The sequence below is a fragment of the Homalodisca vitripennis genome, chromosome 2 (genome assembly GCF_021130785.1).
Source record: "Homalodisca vitripennis isolate AUS2020 chromosome 2, UT_GWSS_2.1, whole genome shotgun sequence".
Taxonomy (NCBI): Eukaryota; Metazoa; Arthropoda; class Insecta; order Hemiptera; family Cicadellidae; genus Homalodisca; species Homalodisca vitripennis.
In genome coordinates, this window is record NC_060208.1 from 98,324,831 (window position 1) to 98,340,509 (window position 15,679).

Consider the following 15,679-nt stretch of genomic DNA (forward strand, 5'->3'; position numbering starts at 1 on the left):
ACAGCTTCACCAAGAATATTGCAGACACAAACTGACTGTTCAACAACATGGTGACATACTGAATTATAAAGCGTAATTTTGCTTTATTTTGCAGAAAAAACAGGAATCAAATATATAACTAGTTTTTTTGAGCCAAGAGAGCATCTCTTCTGCTTGAATTGCAGATGTCATTAATAACAAGTAAATTACACAAACAATAATTACTTTAGATATGAATACTTTTGTAGCTCCTATGACAATTTAAAAACGCACCAAAATACTGATTACAGACATAAATTAAATAATTTGTAGCTCAAAAATAGTTTATCTAGTTAAAAACATACAACAGGTAAGAGTTAGTACCTGATTTGAGCTTTTTAGTGGTACAGTTTGACTGTTCACCATCTACAAACCAATACAGTTGTAATTTTTCAAAAATGATGTAAAAGTCTACTAGCAAACTCTCACGTTTCATTTTTTTTAAATTTAGAGAAACGATACAAAGTAAGTAGTAAGTAGAAGTAGCATAAAGTGGTTCTGCAGTTATTCCAACTATTGTATATCAAATTGGTATTAGATTTTATTTTAAACTCTTAATGTTTTTCTATAATGTTGTTTCAAATAATCTTTTATTTAATTAGAGTTTTCAACAAATGTAGCATTTTTTATTAACTTGACTAAAAATATTAACCTGTTTTTCTTCCCAACTAGTTCACTACTGAACTAATTAATTATATAATTTATTACTATTTTTAAAATTGATTTGGACGGTTTTTTGTTAGATAGGTAATATTATCTTCGATTAATATAATAATTATAGGAGACACAAATAATGATGTCCTTGAAGAATGAAATAAAGACAACACTTTAAAGAGTATATTAAAATTAAACAATATGAGCTACCTAGTAGAATTCCTCACTTGTTACTCTGGCCAATTCACTACCAATTTAAAGAAGTCAGGGGTGACAGTGGTGGGTATTGTCACATTACTTTCTGGCAATGATGAGCTGCTAATTGAGGTTTAAAATTTAATAATTTTAAGCAAAGCACTTCTCAATGTATGACAAACTATAAAAGGAAAATTATTCAAATATAAATACTTCCTTGAAGCATTTGGGTGGTAAATCATGGATAAATGAATCATGCACACGTATAATGCTTCATTAAAATATTTTTTCAACTTTTAGATTGTATTTTGGCTTAATATTTCCTTTAAAAAAATTGGAGTACGAGTATTAAAAATCAAAATAATTGGATCTTAGGAAGTCTAAATGCAGAGAGGGAAAAATAACAAAACTTGTTGACTACCTTGAAGTAAATAATCTGGATCAAAGCCAACATGGCTTCAGGTAAAAGAAGGAACAATGGATTTTGTAAATACAGTCATTGGCAAACTAGAAAGAGTCAATAAATCAGTAGAAATCTTTCTAGAACTAATTTGTACTTTTGATCAGGTCTTGGAAAATCTATCATTGAAAAGGCTTTCCTTACTTCACTTTTATTATTTAAATCATAACTGGAAACAGTTGACGATTTGCCTCATTTCTTAAATGATTACCAACCAACTAGTATTTATTCATTGATGAATGCTATTCATTCAGATGTGCTACAGAGTAGCATCCTTAGTCCAATACTATTTTTGTACTATAACTCAATGACTCACTAACACAAAATATGTTTGTATGCAGACGATGCTAATGTATTGGTTACTAGGAATTTAGATAAACTAGAATTAGCGCCGTTTCAAACACTGTCATGTGTGAATAATAACTTAGTTGGATCCAATTTGCTAATCAGTGTATTTTTAAAATGACTTGTTTAGCCTTACACAATTATTTAAGATAATTTTAGTGCATTTCTTTGTTAATGATTAATTATTAATTCAGTGGAAATAATAAGTTTCTAGGATTATTAAATTAATGTCAAAAACTTCATTTGAAATTATCAATCTGTGGGACCTCTGGATTTTCTTTGATGTCTAAATTTTGCAGTTAAAATTCACTAAATGCCTTGTATTTTGCATATATACATTCTATAATAGCAATTGGCATAATCATATATGAATCCACTAGTAATAAAAATCTTACATACAATTTAACTATACAAAATACAAGCAATATGGACAATGTTACATTTAAAATGGAAAGAAACTGTAAAACCACATTTTCCTAGCCTTGGAATAATGACTGTTTTAGCTTGTATATCCCGGAATGTGTGACATACAGTATATTAAAATCAATGTAAATAACATTGAAACATTAAGATCAAACCATACTTACAATACTAGATTTAGAAATAACTGTATACCATTCACAAACTGTTTAAAAAGAAACCCAGTAACAAGAGGCCTAAATTTTTCACATTCCTACCCCTAGAAATCTGGCAAACGGAAAATGCTAAACTATTTAGATGAAAATTAAAAAATTATTTATTAGATGGACTAATTTATATTTATAACGACCTCAACCAACTTAATGACTTGCAACTCCTAAAGCTATCTATCTTTGTAACTAGAATATAAATAATAATAATAATAAATTTTATTTCCAAATAACAACAAATAATTTACAATAAATCCAACTGTAATACAATAATTCAAAATAAGTTTAAACATTACATAGCATATATAAAAAACATAACATAGCATATAACAAAACAAAAATGATTTTGCTCAGGCTGACCAATTAATTTTACCACTTACCAGTTAATTAAAAGAAAAATACAATGAACATTATTTTTGTTGGTTGTTTTTGGAAAATGAAGCCTCCTCCAAGGCAAAAGCCTGATTGGAGGAAATAACGTGTACTTATTGGTTAAGAAATTGCCGTCAAGTAATACAGGGCTCTATATTCCAGTATCATTGACCCAACTCCCTAAGAATTAAAATAGTATATGAAATTTGAATTCTTATAAAAGACATTATTATGAATTATATAAACAATTTAATAAGTAGGCCTCATTTGATAACAATATAATATGAGAGACCCAGCAAAAAAAGTTGTATCTTGAGTTATCAAAATTAACCGCTTTAACTAAACGTAAATATCTAGAATATTATAACATTAATAAATAAAAATCCGACCTATACTCAAGCACAAGAATTCTTTCACAATCTCACAATAGAATATCATCAATATGCATCCTTATATTCACTAATAGAACTATAAACATATACACATACATATTATCAATACACACATACATTCACATTACACTTGCATATTCACAAAAATTACATGCACACACACACCCTTACATACAAATAGTATAGAATAATTTAAAAAAATCACATTAAATTGTAGAAGTAATTTTTCAACTTTGGATTTCAAATAGCAATTCATTTATATCTTGCACTGTGATTAGCCAATCTTTTGAGTTTTCTATTAAATTTGTGTGAAGTATATAAAATTTTTATTTCATTAGGCAATCTAATTGAATATCAGAGGGGCTAAAAGTTATATGTTTTAGTGAAAAAGGTTTTTGATGGTCTAGGTACAGCTACATTATCAGAATTTCTTAATTTTCCTTTATATGCATTATAACAATCATAACTATTCCTACTTCTGTTAAAAAAAACCTTCTTAACTTTATAAACATACATATTTCTTATTGGTAATAAATACCTTTAATGATTTAAATATTGGCCAAGAGGAGTCATATTTATTTCCTTTAGCGTACTATTCTTACAAAATACTTCTGCATTGTTATGAGTGGTTTTAAATTGGTTATGTAAGTTCCACCCCAGCACTCTATTCCATAACTTATTCGACTGTGAACCAAAGAAAAATAAAGTGTCCTCATTAGGCCATTTTTACACATCCTTCTTAAAAAGTAAAAAGATCCTAAGAATATTTATTAACTTTGTTTTAATCGATGAAATATGTGTTTTCCAATTTAATTCAGAATCTAATATCACACCTAAATATCTAATACTGTCTTCTTGTTTTATCTCTGCACAATATTCACTACATAGTCCACCATTGCAGAGACAAGTAGACATTTATAAACAATTTTATCAGAAAAAAACCAATTTCCCTCTGAGGCTAAAGTTTATATAATTGGTTTTTACTTACACTAAGGACTAAATTATTATTGGTAAACCACCAACGCAATAGCTTCCAAATCAGAATTTCATGTTTAGTGCAATTTCGTCTAAATTGTCACCAGCATAGCTCAGAGCTGTATCATCAGCAAAGGAAACTACTTGTCCATGGAAGTCCCCTTTACATAAGTCGTTTATGTAAATTAAGAACAAATGTAGCCCCCTAACACTGAACCTTGAGGAACTCCATGTTTAATCTCACCAAACTGACTAATATTTCCATTGATTTTTAACACACTGCTTTCTTTTGGATAAATAACTTTGAAACCAATCATAAACCACTCCCCTTATACCACAATTGAAAAGTTTTTTGAGCAATATTGAATGATTTACTGTGTCAAAACGCTTTCTTAATGTCTAAAAATAGACCCACTAACCCGTTTTCCATCATTTATACCTCTAGATAGCCTATTCATAAATTCTATCAAAGCAATCACGGTATTTAGACCTTGTCTAAATCCAAAATTGATTTTTTTACTGAAAAATCTGATTTTTATCAAGAAATTTTATTAGCCTGACTTTCATTAATTTTTTATATATTTTTGAAAAAGATGATAACAAGGATATAGGTCTTTAGTTATTGCAATGTGTTCTTTCATTTTTCTTATGTATTGGAATCACTAATGCTTCTTTTAATTTGTCCGGAAAAAACGCCCGATTGAAAGCTAAAATTAATAATATACAATAAAACAGGCAGAAGAACTGTCTATAGGTTTTCTTATTTTAATGTGGAACTAATACCATCAATACCAGGGGATTTTCCGTTTTTTAATAACTCAATAGTTCTTACAAGTTCATTCTCTATAATAGGATCTATAAAAATGGATTGTGTTATAGAAACTTCACTAAACTTATTTTTTTATGTCAAGCAAATGAATGTCCTGATATCACCACACCTGCTTAATCCATCAGCCACTGATAAAAAATAGTCATTGAATTTATTCGCTACTTCACATGGATCACTAAAGATTACACCATCAATGTCCAGTTTAACATCTACATTAGTATTAATAACCTTTTGACCAGTCACTTCTTTCAAAATTTTCCACGTTCATTTCTGATCTTTCTTACTGTTTTTTCAAATAGGTTTAGAGTAATAATTATTTTTCAAGTTTCGGATATCGCTGTTAAGCCTTATTTCTATAACCTTTAAAATATTCATTCAAAACTGTATTGTTGGGCTTGTTTTTTGACTCTTTTTTAATAATGTATTCCTAATTGTAATTCGTTTACAAGTATCAATGTCAATCCACGGCTTTAGTTTAATTATTTTTTGTTTGTTGTGCTTAATTTCCTCTTTAGATTCTAAAACTACGGTAATTAATTATTTTATAAATACATCAAAAGCATGTGGAAGCATTTGTTTGCAAATATAAAGGATATATTTTAAGTATGGACATGTCTAAATGCATTGTATGTTATGTTATTTAGACTCCACTTTTGTAACATGAATAAAGAGATAATTTGAATGCTAGAAATCTTAAGTAATTTGGAAATATTACTGATGTAGGCTTACACACTATTTACTTACGTAAATGAAACATGGATTCTTCAGTATTGACAATGAAAGTAAAATGGAAGTGTTCAAGGTTTTTTAATACATGTGGCAACATACTGGTGTGATGAGACATTTGACAAGCAAATTGTAAAAGTATTATTCAAATATTATTAATAGTTGTAATGATGTTAATAATTCTTTATTTTCACTGGTAAAGTCATCCTTCAATATATATTCTCCAAAACAATTAACACACAAAACAGCTTCCAGACAGACCCAATAATAAAAAACCAGCACAACTTTTGAAACTGAGAAACCAAGAGATGAGTTCTGATAGCCCTAATTTCTCTAGAATGTACACATGATTTCTCCCAACCTGACCTAGCCCAATTCGACAAAAATACTCACAAATTGACCTTCATCGATACCGATGACGTCGATCTCATCCATCTCTGGCTCAAGGGGAGACAGTTGTGTAGCACTTGTGGCTGGCAATTTCTGTCTGTCATGTGTGGACACGTCTGTACATGAGTACCGTAGATCATTGGCATATCGAATGATCATGCAGCGGTAGTTGGCAAACCTGTAACGCTTGAGACGGCGAATCAGCTCTGTAGTCTTCCCAGAGAACATTGGGCCAAAAATTATCTAAAAATATAACACTCTAATTATAATAGAGCTAACAAATAATAATAGACAGAGGAATTTTTAATGACAAAGATTAAATCAGAGTAGGTTGATGACATTAATTTCAATATTATAACTATGAACTTAGTTTACATTTTTTAATTTATTATATAAGATTCCAAGAATAACCAGATCGTATACACAATCAAGTTAAAAATGGAACAAATATCCCCTTCAGTTTTGTTTTAGACCTCATCACTCTATTATGGCCATTGAGTCTGTTCTTGACATTATTTTTAAAGATTTTGAAGAAAAACTTCTTATTGGCTGTAGTTTAATTGATTCGAGCAGTGTTTGATTCAGTGTTGTGTAATAACCAGAATTTTATAGTATTAGAAGTAAGGAATTGCAATTACTTGAAATTTACCTTAATCATAGAAAATAATTTGTTTGTGTAAATAACTATTCTTCTATGTTGAATATAGATACAGGCAAGACCGTACTCAGCTTTGGTGGGACCCAGAAGAGATAATCGGTCGGGCCCCGTCATGTCCCCCCATCCGGCTTGGTATCTGGCCCAGGCCCTGGTAAAACTGTCTGAAAACCCGATCTGAGTATGGGCCTGGTTACAGGTATCCCTCCAAGGCTGTCCTTGGGCCTTTTTTATTCTTAGTGTTCACAAATTATTTCAGTTATAATATACCTTCAACATCAGTGCTATACTCTGATCACACAAAATTGATTTGCTCTGATATTTATTTTTCTCGAGTTAATTCTCAACTCACCACATCTTTTAAACTAGCTAAAATGTGGGGTTCTGCCAATAATCTGATTATAAACTATAGTAAGACTGAAAGAATAATTATTTCATTGAAAAATAATTTAGATACAATTAATGACAACTTTTAAAATCAGTTAAACTACTTGGCATTTCCATAGATAGTACACTCTGATGGGGTGAACGTGTCTATGGCCTTTGTAGGAAATTGTCAAGAGTGTTATTCTTACTAAGGAAACTGAAGTTTTGTGTGAGCCCTGATGTTTTATTGATGGTTTATTTTTGACTCTTTCACAGTCATTTAAGTTACGTTGTACTCCTCTGGGGTAATTGTATTGCCATAAAAAGTCTTTAACTTAGCAGAAGAAGCAGTAAGGGTATAGGCTGGATTACATAATCAAGAATCCTGCACAGCCAGTTTTCGCAAATTTAAAATCATGACACTTACCCATGAGTAAATTCATAGTAATTTAATAAATGGAATATAAATAATTTTAATACTCACAGTTTAGTACATAATTATCAAACAAGAAACAAACAGACCTAGTTGCACAAAGTATTAGATTAAGTAAAACAATGAAAAGTTACCAATACCAACAATTGAAATTATTTAATAGGTTACCAGTTTCAATTAGATTGTTAACAAATAATGAGTTTTACAAATTTGTATCTAAGTGGCTTAGTGTAATGTATTTTGTATAACTGAAGAGAATATGTCTTATGAAAATTTAAGATTTGAGGTAACCTTTGTAAATTTTAAATTATTAACATTGTTTTAGTAAATAATATACATTTCTGAAATCTAGATTTATTCTCACAAAGCTTATTGTAATTTGCACAAATTATTTAATGGCTAATAGAGATCTCAATTTATATATTACTATCCCAGAAAAATGTTAATCCTGTTAAATGTACCACACCCTTTAGGACTGTGTATCATCTTTTGATTGATCCTGTTAATAAAAGGTAATTGAAAATTTGATTTGTAAAATCAGTCACCAGACCTCTTGTGGAGAGAAAGGTTTATTGATATCCAAGTCTTGGTGACATCTTTTAAATTCTTTAAACCTGTTGAATACTACTTTTTCACATGTCGATGTTTACATTTTGATAGCCTACAATTCATTTAGCTGTGTCAAAGCGATCAGGATGGATTAATAGGTGGTGCAAAGACACACTAGTTAAGAATTTTCTCAAAAGTAACTATGTATACATCTCTTTGGATAAAACCTGTACTTCCCAATTTTGTACATACTTCTCTCTCTCAATTTTATCAAATAAATCTAGCAGGAAATACACCTTGCCTGGACCTGCAGATCTGATGAGATAGGTGCATAAGTTCTCATATTCCTAACAGAAGAAATTAATTCAAGAAAGCATATATCATCAATAGTTTCTTAAGCGTTTCATCATTACAACCAGTCCAGAGAATCAGGAATCAGTTACAGTCACTAATATAGACGAAACGTTCTAAGGTAAAAAAAAAACGTTATATCTCCAAATGATGTTATGAAACTTGTATTCATTTAGCTTGAGACACTGAACCGTGGCAACACAGAGAGAGACCAAACCCTTAAATCTCTCCACACATTAAATTTATCACAGTGGTGCATGTAATCAGATCATCAAGGCTTAATGATGAAACAAAACCATTAGAAATTGAGAAATTTAAATAAAATAAATCTTTGGTAAATATGTTATTATCTCCAGTAATAATCACCACAGATAGCTGTATCATTGTTGATAACATATTATGGAACTTATTTAAAACATTCTTTTTTCTTTTTTAATGTAAAATATAAATTTTAAGAGTTTAAAAGTGAATAGTGTTAAAAGAGTTTACTACAATGTGTAAATAGCAATAAGGTCAAAACAAAAAAGCTTATATTTTAACTTTTGTGGTTTTACAATACATGTTTCAATGTACTAATACACACACACACACCAGTTCTACATAACAGTTACATGCAGGAAATATAATAAATTAGGGAGGAAGGAGTTTTACAAAAGAATATGTACCATTTTGACACAGCACTTACTCATTTATTTGATTAGACCAATACAATTAGGATCATAAATATTGTAATATTAATACTATACTAAACTGTTAATGCAAGTCTATCTATATGAACAATGTATTAAATTTGAACTATGTTATATGTATTTTCCTCATGTGATATTCAGTTTCAGATATCTTGTATAAAAGCTGATAAGAAAAAACTGATAACACACCCAACACAATTATTCAATTGATAAATGCAGCAATTTGTTGCAGTGTCGAGTTTTACAAATCTATTAAAGACTTAATGTGGTGTATTTGTTTGTTTAAACGAATAAAAAAGGCATATTGGGGAATAATGTTATATCTCTATATTATATATATATATATATATATATATATATATATATTATATATATATATATATATATATATATAAAACTGTTTACAATTAATTGTTGTTGTAGAATAATAAGTTTCGTTATTTCTGAGAGGGATTGGATTTTTGGGTTAGTAAAAGTTAAAATCAAAAAGCTCATCAGTTTATTTTTTACATTAACCTAAGTTGCAAACTCAAGCCATCTTTGAACGGCTGTCATTTTTGACTCGGTTATCCGTTTGAGGTCGGGTTTGCGGCTCTGTACTCTACTAATAAAGACCTTTCCTTTGATATCAATCAATCAATCAATCAAACATCTTTATTTCATAAAAATGTACATATCGTACAAGAAATAGTGTCAACAAAGTAATTGGTTTTTAATTTAAACATTTACAATGTCTGTGAACAATAAAAAACAAATGAGATAAAACAGAAAACAAGAACCTCTTTATACACAAAATTACACATTCTTAACTAGGTTCGTGCAGATTAGTTTAGGGGTTTTCCCCTTCTTCGGGGCCAGAACAACATTAGTTCTAAATACAGGTTTTACAAACAATCATACAAACATTGAGCCTACAAATAAAAATATTAAAATTAAGTGTTTTCACCTTCTTTCAACTTTCATACCTGTTCTATTAGAGTAGTCATTAACAATTTTCTTTTGAATAAAACGAAAAGGGGAAAAAAGCACAATGTATTTCAATGGTTTCTTAGAGTAAGTAGCTCTTCAGTTGAGTAAAATGCAGATTTTATAAAAAAATTTTTTAATGATTTAAGAAATTTCGTTTCGGATTTTTCTCTTGTTTTAATATTTTGCGGTAAACATGTCAAAAAATTTGTTTCCTTTAAAAGAAGTTTTCTTTTCGAAAAAAACACAATCTATGTTGTTCAACTTGTCGATGTGATCTAGTATTTTATGTATGTACATTTTTTTCCCTATTGTAGTTTTATTATTTAAAAGTATGAATTTTATTGTCTCAAAAATATATAAGCTGTACACTGTAAAAATCTTCAATTCTGAAAATATATGTTTAACAGAGTCGGATTGTTTCAAATGGAGCATAATCTTTAAGGCCCGTTTTTGTTGGATTAAGATTCTGTCCATATTTCGTTTTGTTGTTGTGCCATAATATACCAATACCATAAGAAATGTGGGAGTGGATTAAGGCGTAGTAAATAGATTTTAATGTTTCTATGTTACATGATAGTGCCATTCTTCTTAGAGCATAAAGGCCACTTGATGTTTGCGCATAACAAGATTTACATGCTCATCCCACGTTAAGTTTTCATCTATAACTAATCCTAGAATTTAGTTTCTTGTACTTGGTCCAGTATCTTATTTTCGACAAATATTGTGGGCCGTAATTTATTCTTAGCTTGCTTTGTTGAGAAGGAAATAAAATTAGATTTACTAGAATTCAAAAGGAGATTTTTACTGTCCAAAAAGTCTTTCACCAACGACAAGCCAATGTGAGAGGAAATTTCTATTTGCTCTCTTCACTTTCCGCAGTTACAATTATGTTTGTGTCATCTGCATAAAGGATAGATATGCATATCAACCTATGCCTACATTTTAAGATTTTCTTCTGACTCCTAGCGGGCCGCCCCCCTGAGGAAGTAGCAGATCACTGAATATGTGATAAAATAGAATAGATTTTATGTTGAGTAACTTTGTGTAAGGTTTTGTAGATCTAATTTTAAATATTTTGAAAAAATATTTTAACCGACCCGGGACTTTTTGGACACTCTGTATATATTTACATTATATATAATATATGTACAGGGTGTATATTATGTCTGGAAACACCCAAAAATATCCTTTAATAAATTTAAATATAAATTTGAAACCTCTTACAATCGTGATAGAGATTGGGCATCTACTTTTTGGGAACAATGTTTTGTTATGTCACACCAACGGGGGACGTCCTGCCGAGGTATCGTGAATATTCTTAATGGAAGCCTATAACCTTGTGATACATAATTTTAAAAAGGTAATAGCTTACTGAATTGAATGCCACAAAACCGCATCTCAAAGGAATTATTCTAACACAAAAAATAAATAGAGCATTTTTAGTATTGAAAATTTACTGATGTTCAACAATGTAATTTTAACATGGTTCTTGCCACAAAATGTGTTACACTTAATTTTTTAGCATTTTTAAAATGTTCAATTAAAATAAAATAAACAATTTATTTTTAAGCTGGTTTCATTAGTACAAATTTACCAGTTTTTATTACAATGAATAAAACTTATGAGTCACTTTCTCTGAATTACTTATGAATCTGTACTTGGTGTTTTCCAGTCAGCAGGAAGGTTTAAAGAGACAAAGGTCACTAGCCTATGAGAAACATTATTGTGTTATTAATCATTGGTCTACAGGTTTCAGTTTGTTGAGCATGGAGCTTTCACTAGACAGGTCTAAGCATGGGAATTACAAATGGACAAGAAGGTCATATCATTCCTGTCGAGTTAATCAGTGTCTCTGAAGCATTGCTGTCAACAAGTTATCTAATTTACAGTAGTTCAGTTTTTATTTGGCATTTTAATGGAATTGTCTGAAAGAGAACGGGAATTACTCTGTTGATGATGCGAGGATATGGCGATCGTCAAAGATCTTATCGGGAAGTTTGTAATTTGTTTAATGACACTTTCCCAGAAAGGAATCCCATAACTGTTTTCAACAATATCAATAAAACTATTGAGCGTTTTGAAATGACAGGGAGTGTAACGTAATCGGCCAAAGTCGGGTAGGATACAATCTGCAACAGATGAAGAACATGCACTAGATGTTTTGCAAACATTTATTGAAGACCCACATACATCGCTCAGAAAAGGCTGCACAGCAACATGATATGCACCCTATGTCTGTGAGTAAGATTTTTGAAAATTAATAAATACAAAACCATTTAAAGTTCATTTAGTCCAACAGTTAAGTGAGGATGATTACGACAGAAGAGTTGAGTTTTGTGAAACTTGTGATGCGCAAATGTGATGACAATAGAGATTTTCTGACCAACATACTATTTTCTGATGAGGCAACTTTTTTCCTAAATGGCAATGTTTAACAGGCACAATTGCCGTTACTGGGCTAGTGAAAACCCACATTGGATTACTGACGTCCCATTCACAGCAACCACAAAAACTGAACGTTATGGTGTGGAATTTTAGGTAACACAAATTGTTGGACCCTTTTTTCATCAATGGAAATTTAAATGCCGAACTTTACTACAATATGCTCCAAAATGAAATAACCCCAGCTATTCAAATTGCATCAGGAGAATACTTTGATAATGTATGGTTTCAGCAGGATGGTGCTCCACGCCCATTATGGGAGACAGGTAAGAGAGTATTTGGATTTAAGGTTTCCTCATAAATGGATTGGCCGAAGAGGAGAAATCGAATGGCCTCCAAGATCTCCGGATTTGTCACCAATCGATTATTTCCTATGGGGGTCATTTAAAATCCAATGTTTTTTCTTTATAGAAGGAAAGCCTCATAATTTGGAAGACCTAAGAAACAGGATTATAGAGGAGATTGCTTTGATAACTGAAGAAATGTTAGGCAACTCTGTCGAATCATTTTACACACAAGATTGGCTCATTGTCAAACCGTAGAGAGGAAAACACAGTTCGAACAATTGCTTTGACACCAAAATGCAGGTAAAAACGTTTGTTGTAAGACTTTTCTAACAGCATACATTATTTTTTATTTGTAATAAGAAATCATTAACATAATTATTTCCATAATTGTACTGTAATAAAAACTGGCAAATTTGTGCTAATAGAACCAGCTTAAAATGAAATTTTTGTTTTATTTAATTGAACATTTTAAAAAATGCTAAAAAATTAGTGTAACACATTTTGTGGCAAGAACCATGTTAAAATTACATTGTTGAACATCAGTAAATTTTCAATACTAAAAATGCTCTATTTTCTGATAGAATAATTCCTTTGAGATGCGGTTTGTGGCATTCAATTCAGTAAGCTATTACCTTTAAAATTATGTATCACAAGGTTATAGGCTTACATTAAGAATATTCACGATACCCCTCGGGCAGGACTTTCCCCCGTTGGTGATGACATAACAAAACATTGTTCCAAAAAGTAGATGCCCCAATCTCTATCACGATTGTAAGAGGTTTCAAATTTATATTTAAATTATTAAAGGATATATTTGGGTGTTTCCCAGACATAATATACACCCTGTATATATATATATATATATATATATATATATTTAATATCAGCTATATTACATTTTGTTAACACGGTCAGTTATTTTATTAGTGAAAAAAGTTCTGTAACTTTAAATATAATTTTATTAGTTAATTTGGGCATGTTTATTTCCAGTCACAGCAGTTACCTTGAACTTTGTTGCTTGTTTTTATGTCAATGATCATTTCTTCAAGTTGTCATTAAACTCCCTGTAAATGTATATACACATATCTATATGTAAATGTATAGTCTTTATATCTACATTTTAACAAAAAGCTCTAGTATGTTTTGCCACAACAGAGTATGAACAGTCTATTACTCAGGTATCATATATCCTGATAAAATTATACAACATCTTTCCACCCAGTACCAACTCAAAATCTATTGCTTTGTTAAAACCAGGACTATCATCAACAATGTCCAGTCTTATGTCAGTGTAAATGTTGAGTTTGCTCCTGTGCAACATCTAAATGTGATGCTGTCACAGACTTGACACCTGGAATCATGTTCGTCTGAAGAGATAATAAAAGTTGGTGATGGAAGAAGCTCAAAACGATGTCTATGATGTTGAAACGGTGCAGAGTTTCTTTTAAGCTTCTTTGTCAACGATTCTTTTTTTATCTCTTCATATGAACACGACTCTAGATTCCAGGAACCAAGTCAGTGACAGCATCAGATTTCAGAGGCTGCACTAAGAAGAATATGAATCAAGACTTCCCATCATAGTAATGTTATGTGGTTATGCCAGTGATGTCATCATATCTCAACCGATAACTGGAACTGCATGCTTAAACTTTTAAATCAGCCATTGACACTGCTGTAAGATAACCTGAAATCAACCATGTAACATTCCCAAAGAACGTGGCAAAGAAAGTTCATTAAGCAGAATCTTGGCATTTTCAAATATTCCAAACTAATCTCCTCTGAACCAGTAAATAGTGCAGATTTGAAAACTAGGAGTAACTTGGATCTTGTTATATAGCTTGCACAATTTTACAACAACCAACATTCATGTCTGATATTTTAAAGATCCTTAATCCAAAGCCATCTTCCACAAGTTACCATTTTTGGAATAAGGACTGGTTACACAAATGTAGTAATGAAGGTCCTAGTAGGAATGTAGGCTGTCCTTTCAAAGATGGTCTGGAAATGCCCCAAGTTGGCTGATGTACATATGCAAAACGAGCTACTATGATAAATGTCTTGCTTTTCTACTATGACATACTGTGTATTAGTATAAAGTATAAATCGAGGAGTTCAAGGATATATTTTGTGAAAGAGAGTCCTGTTTTTTTCCTTTTTTTGGTGAGGCTGTCATACAATACAAATGGATGTGTTTTCTATAAACATAAACTAGAAATAAGTAAAAGCTGTAACTTCTTTCAAACTATAATCCAACAAAAAATATGAACTTAAAAATACTAAATCCTTGATCAAATATACTTGTGTAATGTGCATGAATAAAAACTAATCAAATATCCCCTACTAATAAAAACAGTTTCATTTAATCTTGTTTCCAATTAAGAGCATCATTTGTGTCTCCTTTATCAACATTAATTAAAATCAATCTTTGGATTACCATTACCTATTACATAACTGCTGATTGATTCATAAATGACCTTGGGATGAGAACAACTCTTGGTGAATCTTCTTCCACTTATGCATTTTATGATAAATTTCCTGCAATGTGAAAAAGTACCCTTCTAAGTTATTTGTAGATTAATGAAAAATCTTACATATCAATATTTTACTCATATTTGTCATCATACTAAAATATTAATTAACTTAAAAGGTAGGCCAACTTTTTCTAATGAATTCATCTCAACAGAAAATAAAATGACACTTTCATATTAGAAGTCTTTTTTTATTTTATTATTCATATTCTGAAACTTAGATTGTTGTCAAAGAAATTATCGTGTTCTACATTTTAATTTGTTTTTTTATAAGCAGTCAGGATTATAAAATAACTTTTCAGACTAAAGTTTTGTGAAATATGAATCCTCTGTGAAAAATATGGATTCCCGTTGATAAAAACCAAAGTGACTCCAAAAAACAAGTAGATCAAAGTTTTTATGCAATACCTGGTTATTTACTATTT

At 30.3% G+C, this 15,679-nt stretch overlaps 1 protein-coding gene across 1 annotated transcript in view; it reads right to left on the bottom strand.

The window, feature by feature from the left end:
• Window positions 1–15,679, bottom strand: part of LOC124354408 (thymidine kinase, cytosolic-like) — a 36,196-nt gene that overhangs the window by 4,736 nt on the left and 15,781 nt on the right. The window contains exon 2 of the mRNA XM_046804837.1: window positions 5,989–6,228. Coding sequence (XP_046660793.1) covers window positions 5,989–6,228 — 240 coding nt within the window. The remainder of the gene's footprint in view (window positions 1–5,988; window positions 6,229–15,679) is intronic.